The sequence below is a fragment of the Synchiropus splendidus genome, chromosome 13, assembly GCF_027744825.2.
Source record: "Synchiropus splendidus isolate RoL2022-P1 chromosome 13, RoL_Sspl_1.0, whole genome shotgun sequence".
Classification (NCBI taxonomy): Eukaryota; Metazoa; Chordata; class Actinopteri; order Syngnathiformes; family Callionymidae; genus Synchiropus; species Synchiropus splendidus.
In genome coordinates this window covers 688509-708742 of record NC_071346.1, presented here as the reverse complement: position 1 = coordinate 708742, position 20234 = coordinate 688509, and the positions used below count along the sequence as shown (strand labels likewise).

General features: G+C 53.2%; 3 protein-coding genes across 7 annotated transcripts in view; 2 read left to right on the top strand and 1 right to left on the bottom strand.

The window, feature by feature from the left end:
* Positions 1 to 279: 279 nt before the first annotated feature.
* asb10 (ankyrin repeat and SOCS box containing 10) lies at positions 280 to 6048 on the top strand. Its single transcript, XM_053883880.1, has 5 exons — positions 280 to 604; positions 2495 to 2762; positions 3472 to 3976; positions 5012 to 5125; positions 5196 to 6048. Exons 1-5 carry the CDS (start codon positions 280 to 282, stop codon positions 5379 to 5381), a joined length of 1398 nt encoding a protein of 465 aa, XP_053739855.1. The 3' UTR covers positions 5382 to 6048.
* A 1660-nt stretch (positions 6049 to 7708) lies between these two features.
* Positions 7709 to 9872, top strand: gbx1 (gastrulation brain homeobox 1). The gene is made up of 2 exons (XM_053882594.1): positions 7709 to 8425; positions 8806 to 9872. The coding sequence occupies exons 1-2, from the start codon at positions 7975 to 7977 to the stop codon at positions 9321 to 9323; spliced, it is 969 nt and encodes a 322-aa protein (XP_053738569.1). The 5' UTR covers positions 7709 to 7974; the 3' UTR covers positions 9324 to 9872.
* A 4301-nt stretch (positions 9873 to 14173) lies between these two features.
* The window catches only part of agap3 (ArfGAP with GTPase domain, ankyrin repeat and PH domain 3), an 87766-nt gene continuing 81705 nt past the window's right edge, over positions 14174 to 20234 (bottom strand). For 2 of the 5 annotated variants that reach the window (XM_053882590.1, XM_053882589.1), the window contains exons 17-18: positions 18218 to 18473; positions 14179 to 17209 (exon numbers count right to left, since the gene is read on the bottom strand). In XM_053882590.1, coding sequence (XP_053738565.1) covers positions 17003 to 17209; positions 18218 to 18473 — 463 coding nt within the window. In that variant the 3' untranslated portion in view covers positions 14179 to 17002. Of the gene's footprint in view, positions 17210 to 18217; positions 18474 to 20234 lie in introns of all 5 variants that reach the window. The other 3 variants (XM_053882586.1, XM_053882588.1, XM_053882587.1) reach the window with 3 other exon arrangements.

Here is a 20234-nt window from a genome sequence, read left to right as displayed (position 1 = left end):
TCACCAGCTCCCAGGGGCCACAGAGGTCACATGATGCCGACACGTGAGCCACCACAACCAGCTGCACGGCAGTACAGGGTCACCTCCAACTTCCAGCTGGGAGTGTTGCTGGTGAAGACCAAGCCCAGCTGGGTCAGGTCTGAGCACGAGGCCTCGGAGCCGAAGCTCAGGTTACTGCATGTGAGACACAGAAATAGCACGGTTGGGGAGGGTGTCAGCGCCCCCAGCCTGCGGTGAGGGCAGCTGCCGCCGTCATACCTGAGAGCAACGGCTGGCGGAATGTCGCGGGGCAGCTTCGTCTTCACTCCCACGGCCCTGCGCTCGCTGGAACTGGACCAGGACCTGCTGGAGAGACACAAGTACAAGCAGCGGCTGAACTCCCGCCACCTGAGCGGCTACATGCTCCGACGAGAGGCCGAGAGCAGGACGCCGGCCAGGTCCTGCGCCGCTCTGCCGCCGGCCGTTTGCCACGACGCCGTCATTCAAAATGCCTTGTACACCGGAGACGTGGAGGCCCTTCAGAGGATCTTTCCACGAGGATCCAGAGCCAACCTCATCATTGAGCCGCTGGGAGGGGACATGCGCTGGGTCGCTGCAGGGGGAGGTAAGAACGCCGCCCGTCCACTTGACCCCCAGCTGGGGTCTGGGCTCCGCCCATCATCGCAGTACACTGCAGCACATGAACCTGTGTCCAGAGTCTGAAGGAGCCGCATGCATTTGTCGGCTCCCCGTGGCTCTCGGGCCCCACTGACTCTGAAAGAAACTCAGTGATCACTGTGGAGTCACGGGAGAAACAGCTAGCATGTCGCTAACAGACTGGTGCCTGTAGGACCACAACAAATAGACAGCAGTGTTTCAAAACGTGCAAGAAGCAGGGAGAGACAAAACGTTCAATAGTGTCCACCAGCTGGTGAACAATGCCTCAGAAAAGAACTGGGCAAGGGAAAAAATAAATATATACATATATATTAGGGGTGGGACTCGAATAAAAAAATAATCTAGTTAATTAGCACATTTCTGATTAATTGATCCAATCAATCACAGTTTAATTGTAAAAGAATATTTGCCACAAGAAGCCACATTTTTCAATTTGAATGAATTTGGTATATTACTGAATGAAATGATGGAGCCATACAAGCATTTAAACAACAAAATATTGTGTATTTGGCATCAGTTTGACAACAGCACAGTAAACCTCCATGGTGGCTCTAGTCAAGTTTTATATCACCTGATTTCAACTCGAGCTCTTTTCATGTCTTGAAAATATTTGTGTAAGAATTCCAAGTCCATCCAGAGTGGTGGAAACCCTGGACATTGTGTAGTGAAACACCTCCCTGAACCAAAGCAAACAGATGCTTTAGTTTGCTTTGGTTCAGGGAGGATTCCTCCATGTTTGTTGTTGTTGTTCTTATCCTAGCTGCCACGTGTCTGCTGCATCAGTGGCATCAGTGGAGCAGGAACTGCTGCGCTGACAAAGGTTCCCTGCTGTCTGGAGAGCACACTGCTCCATTCAATTCAATTAAATTAATTAAATGATTGTAATGTGTTAATTATGATTAATTAATTAATCGTGATAACTCGTTAAAGTCCCACCACTAATATGTATATATATATATATATATATATATACGAAAAACTTTTTAGATGCCAAAGTGACAAAGGACTCTCACAGTCTTTCTGTGAAAACTGCAAAATATAGAAAACAGAAAGGAAAAGAATTTTAAAAGAACCCAGAGCCATTTCATGCTGAGAGAAAGTGAATTCTAAGGGAAGATTTTAACATTGTGATTCAGTCACTTGGACTTTGACTTTCAAGTGAACTTCCTGCCGATCAACACATTTGAAGCTTGGCAACTAGTGGAGATGCAACTGAGAGGACGGAGACGCTCCGACCCTCTGTGGCGTCCCTCGAGAGGTCTTTCCTCTGCGGACGCTGTGTTCAGGAGAGCAGCAGACGCCTCATGATGATCGATCATCTGACCTTGGCATTATGGAAGAGCTGGATTCTGCTGGCTAACGTGAGCTAGCATGCTCCCGACTGGCCGAATTGACATAATTGGCTGGGGCTCGGGAGCAAGAGGTCGAGCCAAATATCAGGTGACAGCCACCGAAAATAACCGAGGCTCACAAACAACTCCCGAGCCCTCGGCTTCACAGAGCTCGAGCCCTTATCGGTGAAAAGGCTGCGGAGATGGCTCTCACTGGCCCCAAGGTCAAGTGGCGCAAACCCAAGAACTACCGCAGCGACGTCATCGCCACGGCCAAGGCCAGCGGCAGCGTCCTGCAGTTCTGGAACGCCTTGCTGGTGGGTGACCAGCTGACTCTGCTCGGCCTCGTGGATGAGGAGGAACACTCCTACTTGATCGATGCTGTTTACGACACCAGCAACATCGAGGAGTGGAGGAACTTCAGGTTCAACTACAGGAGTCTGAGTAGGTTTGCCTGCCCTGTGTGTGTGGGCTGCCAGGCCTGAGGCTGTGCTCCTCCCTGCCAGGGCTGTGGTCGCTGACCTTCGAGCAGGAGCTGACCACGCCGCTGCACATCACGGCCGGACGAGGCTTCGCCGACTGCCTCCAGCTGCTCCTGCAGCGCGGCGCCGACGTGGACCTGGCGCCTGACGGCATCACCGCCCTGCACGAGGCCTGCGAGAACTGCGAGCCCGAGTGCAGCAAGCTGCTGCTGGTGCACGGCGCCAACGCCAACGCCGTGGCCGAGGACGGGCGCATGCCTCTGCACATGTGCTCCAGACCCGAGTCCCTGGGGTAAGCACCCGAACCAGAACCCTGTGGCCAGGTGAGTGACTCAGCCTGGGTGGGACTATCAAAGAAATGAACAACATATATATAAATACATCTTAAACCTGATATTTGACATTACGTTTGACCAACCAAGCGTGTATCAGGAGGGAGGACTGGAACAGTGCACTGCAGAGCGTTAGCGCCACCTGGAGCATGAATTGAAATGTACAGGCTCGTGACCCGCCAGGTGAGAAGCTCACTCGCGTGTCAAACTAGAAAAAAAGTTAGAGTCAGTTTATGGAGTCAGAACGCTGATGCTCCACTTGCTGTTAAAGCAGTGCCACTGCAGCTCATGTCCCAGACACAGAGCTGTGGAAACAGCCTGGTGACACCTGCAGAATCATCCCAGTTTGCTAGAGGAAGCCTGAGCTTTGTTTGGCTAAATATTCCTTTTATAATAGTCCAGTATTCATGCCCTCGGGCAGCCATCTTGAATCACTTTGGTTCCCCCCGGCCTGGTCCAAATCACTCACTTCTGTCTCAGGTCCGCCCTCCCCCCCCTCGACTGACTCACTGAAGAGGTGTGGAGATGTTCCCCCCTCCACAGGGGCGGAGCATCTTCTGAGCATGGACTTGTTTTCCAGGAACTTTTATGAGGTCAACAGTGTGAAGCAACAGTGGAGCGACACTTCAACCTAAACAATGTTTACAACGCAGCTCTGTGATTCCGCAGATGCGCCAAGTATCTCCTTCAGTACGGTGCCGCAATCAACGGGCGCACGCTGGAGGAGGACGACACGCCGCTGCACGTGGCAGCCAGGCACGGCCTGCTGGAGCACGTGCAGCTCTACCTGCGCTACGGAGCCGCCGTGGACAAGAAGAACGACGAGGGCCAGACGCCGCTGAGCGCCGCCTGCTCGCAGCCGCAGGAGGCGCAGGACCTGCGGCGCTACTTCAGTGTTTGCCAGGCGCTGCTGGAGGCGGGAGCCGACCTGCACGCGGTGGACCAGGACAGGCACACGCCGCTGCACATGGCCTGCAAGAACGTCAACGCAGACGTGGTGGACCTGCTGCTGGAGAAGGGGGCCTGCGTCAACAACATGGACTACGGCGGCGAAGCGCCCATGCACAACGTGCTGAAGGTGGTGTGCTTCAAGGTCTCGCAGCAGCCAGAGAGGATCGTCCAGGCGCTGCTGAACCACGGCTCCATCCGGGTCTGGCCCGGCGCCCTGCCACTGGTGAGGCCGCCACACACGCTGAGGGCGGAGCTTGCTGGCTGCAGCACAATGACCATTCCCAGTCAGGAAGTCATCGTCACTCGTTAGATCCAAAAAGTACCACAGCAACAGTGGTAGTGAGACTGAGCCTCACTATTGAGACGGTGAGGCCTCATTTCAATGCAAGACCTTCACACCACGGGACTAGACTCAGGGGAGTGAAACCTCCTCTACTCTGGTCAAGTCAAGCCAGGAGCTTCCTCCAGACTGATACTGAGGGGACCCTAGGCCAACGGAGAGACAGTCTCTCTGGTCTGGCCCGGGTCTGACCCAGGGCCTCCGCCCAGGGCCTCACAGCTGGAGCAGCTCAGCAGTGAAGCCTCGGGGAGACCTGAGGAGAAAACTCATGCTGGCTTTGCCTTTTGGCTCAGCTCCTTCTTCACCATGATACGGAGCTGAGGACGCTGCACCAACAACCTCGTGCTCCACTGACCCTGAAGACCAGATCAAAGTGGTCTGAGAGGCCAGTGAGAAAACACCCTCATCTCAGCCTGGTGCTCCTGGCATGAGAACAGAGGGACATGAACAGCTAGCGCGTCCGGGGCAGCGAGCGGGGCGCGGATCACGTGATCCTCGGTGGTAACCCAGAGATGCACTTCATCTGCCAGCATCCAATTACTGGCCACAGTTTGAGGCCTTCCGTGGCGAGCGAGAAGCTCCACGGCTGCGACAGGAAGTGGCCTCCTGCAAGCTCCCAGCTTCCTGCTCCGCTCATCCCAGGCCGCCACTCGGCGCCGAGCCTCGCTGGCTCTGCGGGAATCAGACTACAACTGGCACCGAAGCCACGTGCACGAGACAAAACGCCGTCTTCCTAATTAGGCGAGTGTTAATAGGAGATTAATTAGCACTAATTGCATAATTTCCAGTTAAACCCCCGGAGGGAAGAGCAATCTGTTCATTTCACAAGAGTTTAATTACTTTCTTTGGGCTCTTGTATGGCGCCGCGCAGCCGCTGTGTGATTGCACCCGGGCTGAGCCTCTGCTCCGGCTCTGCAGGTCCTCAAGCACTGCGCCGAGTCACCGCGCACCATCGAAGTCCTGCTCAACGCCTACAGCCACCTGAAGGTCAACGACAAGTGGGTGGAGTCCGTGGCGCCCGAGGTGCTGAAGGCAAGGCTGGCTGCGGCTGCTACTGACCACTGCGGCACAGGGACCCCTCTAACCGCTGCACTCTGCACAGGAACACCAGGCCTTCTACCAGTCCGTCTTCGCCCTGGCCATGACGCCTCGCTCCCTGCAGCACTTGGCCCGCTGCAGACTGCGAACCTTCCTGGAGGGACGGGTCCACCGAGTGGTGCCGCAGCTGCCTCTGCCCACCTTCATCCAGAACTACCTGCTGCTGGAGCCGCGGGGATACGTCCACTAGACTAGACAGGCACGCGTGCTGCCGCTGTGTTGGTGACCTCCTCGCGCTGGGACGTTTCTAGAACTGTGGCTCGATTTCCGCCACAAGAGGGCGCGAGAGACCTGCATGGGTTTAGACGGCGCCATCGAATGAAGATATGGGCTGTATTTTTCTTTCTTTTCAGGTGATGTTGCTTTGTTTTTACAAGCTTCAGTGGGAACTTTGAATGAAAGACTTCTGACTATTGCAGAGGCGCAGTAAAGGCTGACGCGTCAGAGCTGGTCGGCTTTCATCTGCAGCGGGTGGATTCACTCCGCTCCATGAAAACGGCTCAGAACTCAGAGAGCGTCCGGTGATGCTGTTCATGTGCCATGAAACGGAACCGTGACGTCAGGACGGGCCAACATGAAGGCATCACACTTGGGGCGCTGGTCTGGGTTCATTATAGTGGGGAGTGACACCCAAGTGACGGCAGAGAAGCGGGCCCCGCCGGAGTCACAGCCAATTATCAGCATTAGCCGGACCGCTCCTTCATTGTAATCAGCGTCTGCTGCGACGTGTTTATGTCCTCGTGTAATCAGAGGAGCTGCTGCAGAGACCCCGACTCAATAGGCCTAATCACCACCACCACCATCATCATCATCATCTGAGCGCTGTAAAGAGCCCAGCGAGCTGCACCACATTTGATCCCAACACCTTCCGCCGGACTCATTCCGCTGCTGATTCCATTGTCAAACACATCCATGAAGATGTCAGGAGGAGGGGAGGGTCGGGGGGGCATGAGGAGCCGCCAAGTGACGTTTGAAGAGCAGCAGCAGTTTAAAGGCCCAAAGGAGTGGGCGCAACTATTACTAGCCATACGGCCATTCAAGCGACAATAAAGCGGCTTGGCCTCGTGACGACGGCTGTTCTAAACCTGAAATATATCTCTTTAAATCCCAGCAAGAGAAGACGTGCGTTTGGAAGAATAAACGCAAAATCGATGCATCTGAGGTATAAAGGTGACACTGAGGTGTATATCAATAACACCATATATATATATGCACACACACGCGGAACTAGACACGCACGTCACTGTCTCCGCTAATTTACCCATCAGGTCATTTACCTCACGAGCCGTTTGAAGTTAAAAAGAAAAACCTCGCCGGGATGAAGGAATATTTGGGACGGACAAATGCGCTCGTTCACTCATTCGACGCGTATTTCATGGACATGCGAATGACAAGTAAGACGGGAGTTAAACTAGTTTAAACATTCACTGGGTGAAAACTAATACAAAGATAAGAGCCGACAGAAATAATTCTGAAAGAGCAAACGGTAAATATTGCTCAGTGAAGGCAATGATTTAATTAGGAAATGTGTAAAATTATATATTAGACATATTAAAAATGTTTCTTTTAATGAAATAAATAAATATAAACTCAAGGATTACTTCAGCAGGAAAACAGGCCCAAGTCTGGTATAATAAAGTACATAATACAAAGTGCCGTCGACAAGAAAAAATATCTCGAAACCTAAGTGTTAAATCGTCATTTACAAAAACACACAAATACAAATACACACGCAAAAAAAAGACTACAGCGAATTAAAAAAATAATAATTTTGATGAATATTAATTGTAGGTGTTAAAAATTAATGATATTAAAATAACGAAGTAGATCTTGGAAAACGTATCCATTTTAACGATTTTGCCCAATCTTTCCATAATGGATATGAACAAATGGATTTATCGGTCATTTCATAACGAGCACAAATTCCACAGACGTGAGTCTGAAAGAGTTGGGGCCTAGAGAAACGCTGCTGCAGTTTCTCCAGTGACTCGGTCACGGACGCGAGGCGCGGCACCAGACGGTGCAGGCCAAAGTTGCTCCCGTCACGTCGGTAGCTCAGCTGATGTTTGACTTTGTCCCCAGCGCAGTTGACCTCCCCCCCCTCTCTCTCTCTCTCTGGGGAACAATAGTTGCTGCACCTCTTTCTCCCGGGAAGCCCAGCACATTGTTTTTCTCCCGCGATAATAGAAGAGGAGCCGTGAAAACATCTGCCTCTCCTCCCTCCTGACTCTGATGGCCAGCGGCCCCCAGAGCTCCGACAAAAGAGCCCGTTGTTTTACTCCTTAGCCTCCAGAGTAATTACTTATCATCAATCAAAATTAATAATAGCTGATTGGGTCGCTCGGCGATGATAGAAGGGGACGAGCCGCGCGCAACTCTCTCTCTCTCACACACACACACACGCACAGAGAGAGCGTTTTGGGAGTCCGCGGCAAAAGAGAGGGGCGACCCGTCCATTGGGTCCGCACTGGGAAACTACCGCCTCCCCAAAAGTCAGAGGCTGAATAAGGAAATGAAGCGTAATTTGAGGAAGATGGATGAGCCCCGAGGGGAAACTCCCCCTTTTCATCCCTCTATGCAGATGATCGCTCTCCCTCTCGCTCCCTCTCTTCGGGGCGGGGAGAGAGAAAACGTGTGTTGGGCTCTCGGAGTGCGACAGATAAGAAGGGAAAGGTAAACGCAACACAAGTCGAGCCAGAGCGCCGCGCCACCGCCAGGGATGTCAACACGTCACGGGACCTACTTTCTCTCGCGCTGAAGCTGTTCTCCAGACCCTCGCAAACATGCAGAGACCCGGCGGGCAAGGGACGGCCTTCTCCATCGACTCCCTGATCGGAAGCCCGCAGCCCAGACCCGGACACCTGCTCTACACCGGCTACCCGATGTTCATGCCCTACCGGCCGCTGGTCATCCCGCAGGCGCTGTCGCACTCGCCGCTCTCCTCCGGGATCCCGCCGCTTGCGCCGCTGGCTTCCTTCGCGGGGAGACTCACCAACACCTTCTGCGCCAGCCTGGGTCAGGGGGTGCCGTCCATGGTGGCGCTGACCACCACCATGCCGAGCTTCTCGGACCCGCCGGACAGTTTCTACCCGCCTCAGGAGCTGCCGGGCCCCCGGCTGAGCGCCGCGGAGCCGGGGGCCCGGCGGCAGGAGAGTCCGCAGAGCGAGGAGCTGCACGGCCGGGACAAGGGCTCGGAGCTGCTCAACTTCTCGGAAACTTTCCACACGATATCAGGTGAGGGAAGCGCCCGTCGCCCTCGAGTTAGCGGGGTGAACGGAAAACAAACTTCAAGTTTGCCACCGAAATTCTAGCGCGATGGAATCAAGCAGTGCCTCCGCAAAATTAGAAAATGGCTGGGATAAAAGAGTGAAATTGCCGCCGAGGTTCGCTCCAATTTCCGACTGCATTTAAAGAGATAAAACCGTGTGTGTGTGTGTGTGTGTGTGGGACTCCTGTTTCTTAGACGCTCACTTTCGATCAGACTAGCTCAGATGGCCTGCGCTGTGCGCACTATTTTCAGCGCCCAATTCTACTTCAGCAGTCGAGCGTAGAACCGTCCGTCGATGTCATGAACCGCCTCTCACCAACTCCTCCACCTCTGCCCCCCGCTTTAGGTGAAACCAAACTGTACAGCTCGGACGACGAGAAGCTGGAGCTGAAGTCCGCGGACACGGCGTGCAGCGAGCGGGACGACAGCTCGGCCGACAGCGAGAACGAGAGCTTCTCGGACGGAAACAACTGCGGCTCCTTGAGCCAGAAGAGCAAGGCGAAGAGCGGCTCTCACGAGGCGCTGCCGGGCGGCGGCGGCTCCGCCGGCAAGAGTCGCCGCCGCAGAACCGCCTTCACCAGCGAGCAGCTGCTGGAGCTGGAGAAGGAGTTCCACTGTAAAAAGTACCTGTCGCTCACCGAACGCTCGCAGATCGCCCACGCACTGAAACTGAGCGAGGTGCAGGTGAAGATCTGGTTCCAGAACCGCAGGGCCAAGTGGAAACGGATCAAGGCCGGGAACGTCAACAACCGCTCCGGGGAGCCGGTGAGGAACCCAAAGATCGTGGTTCCCATCCCGGTGCACGTCAACAGGTTCGCGGTGAGGAGCCAGCACCAGCAGATCGAGCAGGGCAGCAGACCCTGACGCGCCCTCGCACCGTTTGGGTGGCGCGTCGAGCACAAACAAGGAGCGGGATTTTCTTGCACCTGGACGAGAAAACACTGTCGTTTTTATTTATTCCTCTGTAAATATGTGGATATAAATGTGTAAAAAATAAGTGTAAAGATTTTTTTTAAGTATTTATATGTCTGGCCAAAACCTTTCCGTTGCGTGCATGACGTTCAGACTTGCGTTGGTGTTTCGATTTGCATGTCACTTCAGACCTTTCTAAACTTTGACGGGCTCCTCTCGGGCTTTTAAATGTGAAGACCAAATGAGGGATTATTATTGTAAAGTATAATGACCTAATAAATTGCTTTATAAGAAATCCATCTTCATTGATTAGTCGGTGATACATATATTCCGCTTTTTAAAATCCTTTTAATGACAGCGCATTTCTGTAAAAATGGAAAACAAATGAAATCGATGTTTAAAGACGTTTAGAGCTGCCGTTTCATCGAGGGTTGCTGGTTTAAACAGGAGCGGGAGCAGTCGCGGTTCCGTGTGAAGAATTTTGAGGCCTTGATTCAAATAATAATGATGGCTTCATTATTATTAATATAAATGATCAGAATAATGGAAATAACGATACAATATTTTGGGCTGTTTCCTCCTCCTTTTTATTGAAATTCAGAAGTTCCAGATTTAGAATCAACTGGAGCCCAGTTGTAATTTCATCATTTTTGGCAGAACACGTGACCTGATCGTGCGGCGGGAAAAATGCATATATAATGTTCTGTATCTACATCCTGAGAGCACGCGGCGGGTCAGACGGAAGATGAGCTGCTCTCCTGCAGCACTCACTGACTTCAGACAGAACAAGGCCTTCAAATCAGAAGACGTCGGGTTTCAGGAAGCATGAGAGCGGGTTTGATGTGTTGTCCAAAGTGCCCGGCTCAAGTGCGGGAACCAAGTCTGACTCGGGTCAGATGGAAGACAGGGACTTTCTAAAACAGACGCTGCTGAGTTCTGGTGACTCATGATCGGTGTGAATCAACAGGGTGTCTGTCAGAAGCGAAGCCCTTCAACTATGAGCGGCTGGTGTGGGAAGGCTCCGTGAAGGACCAGGCACAGAGCTCTGGAGGGAACAGAACCAGAAACACAAGGAGCTGTGCTGCTCCCTGACTCACCACACTTGCCAGCGCCTCACTGCTGAAGGACACACCACCATCAGCACTCACCTGTCCGACCTCAACTCAAATGATAATTCAGACTTAGACAGCGTGAAGAAAAATGTTCTCTGAGAAATGAATAAAAACGTCTTTTTTTTAATGATATATCTCGTGACTAACTAACCCAGTAAAACATGCAGTTACTGACTGAGGAGTCCAACACAGCCTGGTGATTTACGACTGGACACACACTGTTAGACAATGGGCTTCTAGCTGCCAGGGCTGGAGTGAGGTGTAAAGATCAGGCCCTCAGAGATGATACATCTCATCAATGAATCACAATCTGAGTCGGGGTTTCAAACCTTGGTCGTGCCGGAGACAGGTGCTTTTTAACTAGCTGTAAACCACAGTCACAGACAGGAGTTTGTCTGAAGGGAACCGAAGAGAAATCATGGAAACAGCAACGAAAGTAACTTGGTTAATAAGGGAACTAAAGTAGGTGCACAGAGGGCCGGGCTGATCCCAGCCACTCGGGGCAAGAGGCAAGGTCAGACAGTGTAGAGCGGCCCGGAGGACAGGTCCGTCTGAACCCAGAGTTGGACCCGGTGAGAGGAGACAGGATGGTCGGGACTGTTTCAGAGCCTGGCGCAGCCGTGCACTCACCTGTCGCTCAGTCACATGACCTGGACGGCTCCTCCCGTCTGCTCCTGCAACACAGAAGATCACAGTTGGACTGAGAAGTTGCCTCTCAGAGAGTGATACATGGAGTGAGACCCTGGCTCAGCACCATGACCTGCCGGCCTGACCGGGCCTCGGCGCCACGCTGGGCAGGATGAGGAAGAGCCACGACACCCGCGGCCTGGTCCAGAGCCTTGTGAGGCTCAGAGTCTCTGAACCGGGTCACTGCTCCAAGTCCACCTCACGCTCGGGCGACAACATGAAGGTGCTGACATGAGCCACTCATTTGAAGAGTGTGAAGCGGCAGGGATGATCATCAACCCGAGACCATGGTTCTCACTTTCCGGTGGGAGCCCACCTCCACTGAGTGAGGGACGGCTGCAGTGCCAGTCATGGGTGGACCATGCGTGGACCTCTGTAAGGGAAGCCTGCGCCTGCTCGCACCAGCTGCTGCCCCCGCGACAGCACGAGTTTCCTCAGGAGCCACTGACGCTGCTGATGTGACTGACATGGTGACAGGTGACGGTCATAATTGATGAGGAGCGGCTCCACTTCCCTAGCTAATGCAGCTGAACAAAATGATGAAGTTCTGCTGCCTTTCAATCCAAATGGATCACAGCAACCATCTCATTACGACGCCACTGTTGTTTGGATCTGAACATCATCAAAACACACAGTTGATTTGTCAGCTAAATGACTAAAACACTTTGTTTGCATGTGAGACGGAGGCAGCCATGTTGGAATGACGAGACGAGAAGTGCGAGTCAGGAGGGGCTTCACCCGGCACCCACCTACACCTGGGTCTAAGGCAGTGTTTCTCACCCACCTACACCTGGGTCTAAGGCAGTGTTTCTCACCCACCTACACCTGGGTCTAAGGCAGTGCTTCTCACCCACCTACACCTGGGTCTAAGGCAGTGTTTCTCACCCACCTACACCTGGGTCTAAGGCAGTGTTTCTCACCCACCTACACCTGGGTCTAAGGCAGTGCTTCTCACCCACCTACACCTGGGTCTAAGGCAGTGCTTCTCACCCGCCTACACCTGGGTCTAAGGCAGTGCTTCTCACCCACCTACACCTGGGTCTAAGGCAGTGTTTCTCACCCACCTACACCTGGGTCTAAGGCAGTGTTTCTCACCCACCTACACCTGGGTCTAAGGCAGTGCTTCTCACCCACCTACACCTGGGTCTAAGGCAGTGTTTCTCACCCACCTACACCTGGGTCTAAGGCAGTGTTTCTCACCCACCTACACCTGTGTCTAAGGCAGTGTTTCTCACCCACCTACACCTGGGTCTAAGGCAGTGCTTCTCACCCACCTACACCTGGGTCTAAGGCAGTGCTTCTCACCCACCTACACCTGGGTCTAAGGCAGTGCTTCTCACCCACCTACACCTGGGTCTAAGGCAGTGTTTCTCACCCACCTACACCTGGGTCTAAGGCAGTGCTTCTCACCCACCTACACCTGGGTCTAAGGCAGTGCTTCTCACCCACCTACACCTGGGTCTAAGGCAGTGCTTCTCACCCACCTACACCTGGGTCTAAGGCAGTGCTTCTCACCCACCTACACCTGGGTCTAAGGCAGTGTTTCTCACCCACCTACACCTGGGTCTAAGGCAGTGTTTCTCACCCACCTACACCTGGGTCTAAGGCAGTGCTTCTCACCCACCTACACCTGGGTCTAAGGCGGTGTTTCTCACCCACCTACACCTGGGTCTAAGGCAGTGTTTCTCACCCACCTACACCTGGGTCTAAGGCAGTGTTTCTCACCCACCTACACCTGGGTCTAAGGCAGTGTTTCTCACCCACCTACACCTGGGTCTAAGGCAGTGTTTCTCACCCACCTACACCTGGGTCTAAGGCGGTGCTTCTCACCCACCTACACCTGGGTCTAAGGCAGTGTTTCTCACCCACCTACACCTGGGTCTAAGGCAGTGTTTCTCACCCACCTACACCTGGGTCTAAGGCGGTGTTTCTCACCCACCTACACCTGGGTCTAAGGCAGTGTTTCTCACCCACCTACACCTGGGTCTAAGGCAGCAGCAGCTGAGGCCGGCCGCCCCGGGAGCCTGGGCTGCAGTGATGTATGGGCAGATGCATCAAATCGCACAAGATAAACAAGCGATGAGTTTCATCAGGGCCATCATAGCTTTAATTTGGCTGCCTAATGAGTCAGATCTAGTGGCGGAGATAAGAGTTGTCAGAGGCCCGGCTCTAATGAATTTCTTGCCACTTGTAATCAAGGTTGCCTGTCTGAGGGGGGATGATTAATGGAACCCTGGAGGATTCCCTCGGCCCTCAGCCTTCATTACAGCTAATGCATTCTCAGGCAAATTAACAGAGAAGCGCCGGCTCCAGCCACAGGCAGAGAGAGAGAGGGAAAGAGAGAGAGAGAAACCAGAGAGAGAGAGGGAGAGTGATGGGAGCAGAGTGTTTGTGTAAGACAAAGGAGGCAGAGGAGTCGCGGAGGCTTGGCTCCCAACTCTCCAAGAGACTGAAGCAGATCTTTATCCGTGTTGGAGCTGAAACAGATCAGTCCACGGCCTCATGAGGAAGTCTTTAATTACTGCTCAATAAAGGTGAGCGGGGCCGGGGCCACACGCGGGACCCCGCGCCGGCTCCGTCCTCCCGGTCCCATCAGGTCCGGGTGCAGCCATCCATCAGGCTCGACACACCTCTGCAATCTTGGAGGTAATTTGTCTGAGAGGAGGTGGGCGGCGGAGGACCCTCCTCTCTGTTTAGCCTGATGAAATATCCAAACACACTCCCACAGCAGCGGCAGGTCATCCGTGCCTTCGGACAGGAAGAAAGTCCGACCACTCTCCCCAGCTGTGAAGAGGAGCTGTTCTGCACAGCACTCAAAACTGTTGAGGATCAGTTGAAGAAAAGAAAGAAATCTAATCGACGTGACCAGATTTGTTCTTCTGAATGTTGACATCTGATGCTTAAATAGCATGAACCACTTCAAATGTTCACCAAGGGTCTGCAAATGCTGTAGCATTAACTTGTATTTATAAATGAAATGTCAAAGTGTGTTGATACATAAAAAACCTATTTAGATTATTTCACTATCAAATGTAAAACTTATTATATAATGTAATGTATTATATTTATGCACATTTAACCTTTTATTTTCACACGTGTCACTTAAACTGCTCCAACAGTTAATAATGGGAAAATGAACATATACAAATGTCTCCCACTATACTGAGCTAAAGCAGAACAGTTTTAAGAATGTTGCATTAGGAGCCAGTTGTTTGTGGCGAGAACTTGTTTCCCAGACGCAACAGTTTCAAAATGGAGGTGATAGTTTAAATCGTGCGACAAACGTGACGGTGTCACTCGAACAACAACGCAGGTCTCACCGTGGCAGCAGCTTAGTTGCTAAACTTCCTTAAGATGTTGCTCTTCTAATGCACAAAACGTCTCACGGACTTGAACACTAGAATGACGCCGCGCCAATTTACCGGCGGGAGCAGAGAGATGACGTCACCACGCAGTACTTCCGCGTCACTGGAGGCCGAGAGGAAGCGATCAAGAGGTGCGCGCAGACGAGCGGCAAGTGAGCAGTGGATTAGACTCCCCTCGACACGCACTCCTTTGACTCCTCGCCACGGAGCCGTGCTCCCTGACACTAAGCCGGACTCTTGATCCTAATCCCCTTTCAGCCGCTGTCGGGGGTCCACGAGCCGGAAGCGGCGCCATCTTGGTTTGGTGATGTCGCTTTCAACTCCGTTTTGTTGTTGACACCCGGCAAACTGAAGGGAAACACTGGACCTTCGAAACAAAAGTGAAGGGGAAGAAAGAGGTCAAAGAGGCATGGTGAAATGTTAATAGGCACAAAATGAGCACAGGCCTCCAGTCAATATATAAACGTAAAAAGGGGATTTCGAATGGAACAAACTGAAAACATTATCAGGTGAATTACAACACCATTGAAAATCTTGAAAACTGACGGCAACAAACTCTGGATTAAAACAAACACCATTGGACTTTTCTTCTCCAGTGTCATGTGACTGTCGGACAGACGCCTCCCGTGCTGGAGATCGCGTGACGGAACCCTGCAACACAGCAGTGTGTGTGTTCTGATGGTGAGCTAGCGCTGCGTCCCCAGCGCCTCGCGTCAGAGCAGAGCCAGGCTGCTCCTGGGGCTGTGAAGCAGTGTCCACCTGAGGAGTGGCGCCGACCAAGACCTGAGCAGGAGACATGCTTCACTCTCTGTTCACACTGCTGCAGTGCTTCATGGGCATGTGACGGCGAGGACAAAAGCAGCGACAGTGGAACCCGTTGGTTTCCCTGAACCTGGGAAGGCTACATGGTCTTTTTATTCATGAGTTATTGATAGGTCAGCAGTCAGCCAAGCATCCGAGCGAACGACAAGTTAGCTTTGTTCTGAACGTCAACGGAAAAACATGATAGGAAAATCAACATTGGAATAAAAATGCAACAGGAAACAATATTTACATACTGCATTATAAATATGTCAAATGTACATAATTATACACAAGTACCAAACATGAGTGGTCACATTGATATCCAGGAGCTTCACGTCGTGTCGAAAGGTCCATCAGCAGCGAGTCAGCACCATCTGGGTGGCGTTTGCTGCTGACTCGACGCTTCTCCCACTTCACATAAACATTCGGCCACTGTTGCCGTCAGACGTTCCGAGTGAACCAGAGTCTCAACATGACTGACAGGTGTCGCTCTGTCCGTCATTTCAGCTCCAGCGAGGTCCCAGCAATGCAGCATCATGTGATGTGGCTTCTCAGCAAGTGGCTCTTTACTTTGGAGCCTGACACGTTCACGGCCCATCACAGTTGAACTGTGTGTTTACGCCCAAAGTTGGGCTCATTTTAGACCGGTGATGGTCACCCTGCTGCCGACACGTCTGGACAGACAAACGGACGCACTGGCTGCATGTTTGTGATCATCTCGCCGCACTTTCCAACAAACGTGTTGTTGTTAAACCACGGCAGGTGTCGTGATGCTGCAGGCGTGTGTGTGTGTGTGGCGGAGCGGAGTGTCATGACATGAAGCTGCATCATCACGTGCTGGAGTGTTGTAGTTCCAGAGCTGAGACAACACTATTGTTAATATTATTGGAGCCACCAAAGTGGCCAGGATCACACACACGCGTCCACGACAGAGCCAGTACCTGCTTCTCCGTCCACTCAGTGGGTCGCCCCAGGTCAGACGGAGCAACAGGCTGAAGGCCTCCCAGGCTCCTCACTGCAGGCGCTCCTCCTCCTCCTGCTCCTCCTCCTCCGTGGTGACGGTCACAGATGAAGCACACACCGTACAGTATGTACACAAACACACGCACAGTACCGATAGTATATGTATTTCACAGCAACAATGCGGAGACTCGGCTCCTTTTTTAGCCTCTGGAATCCCACCTTGCTTCTCTATGGCTTGGACGTCGCTATATACACGAGGGGCTGCAGCTTGCTGCACAGGGTGGAGCGGTGAGGCTGGTTGGGAGGGACTCACTAGCGCCCCCTGTGACTGAGAGTTAGGCCTGTGAAGCATTGTTTGGGCCGGCGCCGGCGAGGACATGCATCATTACTAAGCAAGAGGCAGCAGCCTCCCCCCACCCCAGTGTTTTGTCACTTGTGAAACTATTCCTCACAGTTTGGTGTTATTACTCTCAGGCAGAGCAAATCTCTCATCCTGACTGGTGAGATCAGCCGCCGCAGCAGGAGGCAGGAAATGGCGGCGCATTAAGGAAACGCTCGGGAGGCGGGGAAGGTGTGGAAGCTAAAGTACGTCATTTGTTTGGTTGACGCTTAAAAAACAAGAGCCTGAAAGCTTTCCCAATAAAAAAAACCACAGTTGAAAGAAAGTCCGAATCCCACAGACCCACGTCAGTCCTGGGCTTCACATGATGCTGATGCTGCGGTTCAGCTCACACTGGGCGTTGTTGTTGTTGATGTTGGGGTTCCGGCGGCTCATGTTGGGCGTGGAGCCGTCGTTGGGGCAGCCGTGCTGGAGCAGGATGTCGGCGCACTCCTGACTGCCGGCGCTGCGGGCGTACGACAGCGGCGTCTGCCCTCGGGCTTCCCGGCTCTTCACGTCCACGCCGTACTGCGGAGGGAAGCACAGGCGCTGGGTCAGGGGCGCTGCGGGTCTCGGAACCAGACCGAAGAAAGCGTCTAGTTTCAAAGCATCAACCTCGCCGAGCAGTGATGACGGTCATAAAAACAAGCCTCACTCTTCATGTCTTCTCTGAAGAGGCAGGGCCTGCTGTGCTAACACAGCTGGCGCGTGTGGCGCCTGCTGAAATATCAGCGTGACTGTGGTACGACTGACTCGGACCTGGCAGCTGAGTGGTCCCACGGACCGTCATCACACCTGTCCTCCCTGGACACGCCGCAACGACGCGTCACGTCGAGCCGCAGAGCTAGAGCGCTGGTTCTGAGGAAGAAGCTAATATTGTTCTTCCGTCAGCTTCATACTAAGTTACATTGATATCCAACGTCGGTCTCGATAGCGTGCGAGCGATATTTCCAGCTGCAGTTTATTTCCAACCTCACAAAGGCGAAGCGTCTCGCGTGCCGCAGAGCTAGAGCGCTGGTTCTGAGGAAGAAGCTAATATTGTTCTGCCGTCAGCTTCATACCAAGTTACATTGATATCCAACATCGGTCTCGATAGCGTGCGAGCGATATTTCCAGCTGCAGTTCATTTCCAACCTCACAAAGGCGAAGCGTGCCGCGGACGCGTCTCTCCGGGCTCCTCTGGCTTCAGTGTGAGGATTTCAGGAGCTTTTTATTGCTTTGCTAATTGATAGAAGTTTCCTTGAAGCGCCGCTGTAATCCGCTTTTAATTATATGGGAAAACTGGGATTTTACGGCAGCAACTTAATTGAGTGAAAGTCGCACAAGCTGTTGCTAATTTCTGCCGAGGCAGTTCATTCAATCAGAGGACCTTGTTAAAACAAATCCATAATTGCCCCTGAAAAGTGCCAGCCAGTCAAATGAAAGCTCCATCCATGGGAAGACCTTCAGCAGGACAACGCTGAAGTTCAACTGGCTGGGGATTTTCACCTGACCCTGCAGAACAGCCTGCAGCTCCTGCAGCGGAGGAGCACTCACCCAGATGAGCAGCTGAGTGATGACCACGTTGGCCATGGCGCAGGAGAGGTGCAGCGCCGTGCGTCCGTCTCCGTCCCCGTAGGTCTCGTTGACCTCCTCTTTGGTGCCGTGGGCCAGCAGCAGCACCACCAGCCTCAGGTCGTCCTCCACCACCGCCCGCAGCAGCTGCTGCCCCAGCGGCACGTCGGACTGGGGCAGAGCCAGCAGGAACATCTTCTGCTCGTACTTGGCTCGGATCCAGCGCTCCTTCTCTTCTCTGGGGAGAACACGGCCACGGTTAGGAACACGGCGTACCACCACCACCTGGGCCAAGTCTCTTGGCCTGGGAGCACCTGCCACAGCTCCACCTCCATCCTCACATCGGAGGGTCCAACCTGCGACACCGACACTTCGCTCCATGTAGCGGTGAAACACGCTCCTACACGAGCATGTTTCGGGCCGTCCCACAAGATTCACCACCGGTTCAAAGCCGAGCGTCACAGTGAACCATCACCGTGATGGTGAGGATGAGGAGACGATGCCAAATGGTGTAATGCTCTGGGCAGCAGGACACTTCCTGTCTGGCCGCCTTTCTAAAGGTTACACGTCCAGAGCAGCTCGTCTGCTGCGGACAATACAGGAGAGAAGCGGGACGTTTTTATCAGCACTGTGGGCTGTCAGTCTGAAGCGGAGGATCCCCTCCTACAAAAGCTGGGCCTCTCCCCCGGGACGGCCCGGACCTGTGTCAGATCCACGGTGGGGCTGAGAATAGAGCCGCTCCTCTGTCGCCGGGCCGGGTGCGATATCTGCTGCTCCCCATCTTCACGCTGCACTTTCATTCCCTCCCCGCCAGCAAACTGTCCAATAATAAAGAGAATCGATATCACTACGTGAAGGAGCGAGCATGCCCAGTGAGGCCCTCACCCCGTGACCCCGTCAGCCCCGCGATAAGAGCAGCAGAAAGGAGTCTGTTGTGTGGACCTGAGGCTGAGTGACAGGACGGAGAAGGTTAGTGTGGAGCAGCGTGAAGTGCCACGCTCACTGGAGTGACAGGACTCTCCGGGGAGTCAACAGGACACCGCCGCCTCTGTTTTGCTCACTGGGAAATTAAAAGCTACACTGGTGCCTGACTATCTGACTGAGGTCTTGAGGACTTCAGGTGAACCGCTGGTGCCTCCCTGGCTCATGGCACTGAGGACGGTGCCCTGGTGGTCTCTGTGTTCCTGGTGCTGCTGAGGGTTTTCTAGCTCTCATTGCTGGTGGCGCCCCGACGCAGCCTTCCTTTGTGCAGAACAGTCGCGAGAACTTGACTGAAGGCAAGGCACGAGCAAGGCCTGGCCCATCCTCAGTCCAGCGAGGATGAAGACACAAGGCTGTCTCACAGTGGACCTCGCTGACTCGCCTGCTGATCCTGGTGGAATTCCTCACGGCGGCCTTCATTTTTATTCTGTAAAAAGCGGCTTTTATTCCGGGTGACACCCTGGTGCGTCCAGTGCACCCTTCGTCGTCGAGCCTTCCAAACCGTGAAGGTCCGCCACCCATTTTCCGCCCTGGTCGTCGCTCTCTCTGCAAGGAGCCTGGCACCGGACCTAACTGCCCCGTAATGGAAGAGGAGAACACCCTTCCATTATCAGCACACTGGCTCCCATTGATGGACTACAAAAGCACAGCCAGGAGCTCATAAAGAGACACATCTCTAAACAGTTTGGAGGCTTCGGCGCTGCCGAGCATATGGTTAGGGTTCTGTTCTGACCACCAGGAACACGCAGGAGAACTGGCAAAGACCATCTTCTCTTAGAGACCAGGGCATTGTGCGAGCAACAATGCAGCCTTAATAGCAGGCAATTGCCGCGGCTCAGTGTTTTATGGTGCCACCTCCATCAATCCCCACTCAGTCATTATGTGGGGACAAGCCTGTTAGCAAATCAATTGGCTTTAAAACCTCCTCCGAACAGGAAGGGGTCCTTCTGCGCTCCACGCCGGCTTCATCTGCAGATCGCACGCCTTTCAAAGCCACTCCAGCCAACAAGTGAGGTGA

What these genes read in the sequence shown, in the direction of transcription:
- asb10 (XM_053883880.1), top strand. Translation starts at nt 280, where the DNA reads ATGTCGCGGGGCAGCTTCGTCTTCACTCCCACGGCCCTGCGCTCGCTG. An exon ending in TCCAGACCCGAGTCCCTGGG is followed by an intron (nt 2,763 to 3,471) that starts GTAAGCACCCGA and finishes GTGATTCCGCAG; the next exon opens with ATGCGCCAAGTATCTCCTTC. An exon ending in TGGCGCCCGAGGTGCTGAAG is followed by an intron (nt 5,126 to 5,195) that starts GCAAGGCTGGCT and finishes CACTCTGCACAG; the next exon opens with GAACACCAGGCCTTCTACCA.
- gbx1 (XM_053882594.1), top strand. Translation starts at nt 7,975, where the DNA reads ATGCAGAGACCCGGCGGGCAAGGGACGGCCTTCTCCATCGACTCCCTG. An exon ending in AACTTTCCACACGATATCAG is followed by an intron (nt 8,426 to 8,805) that starts GTGAGGGAAGCG and finishes CCCCCGCTTTAG; the next exon opens with GTGAAACCAAACTGTACAGC.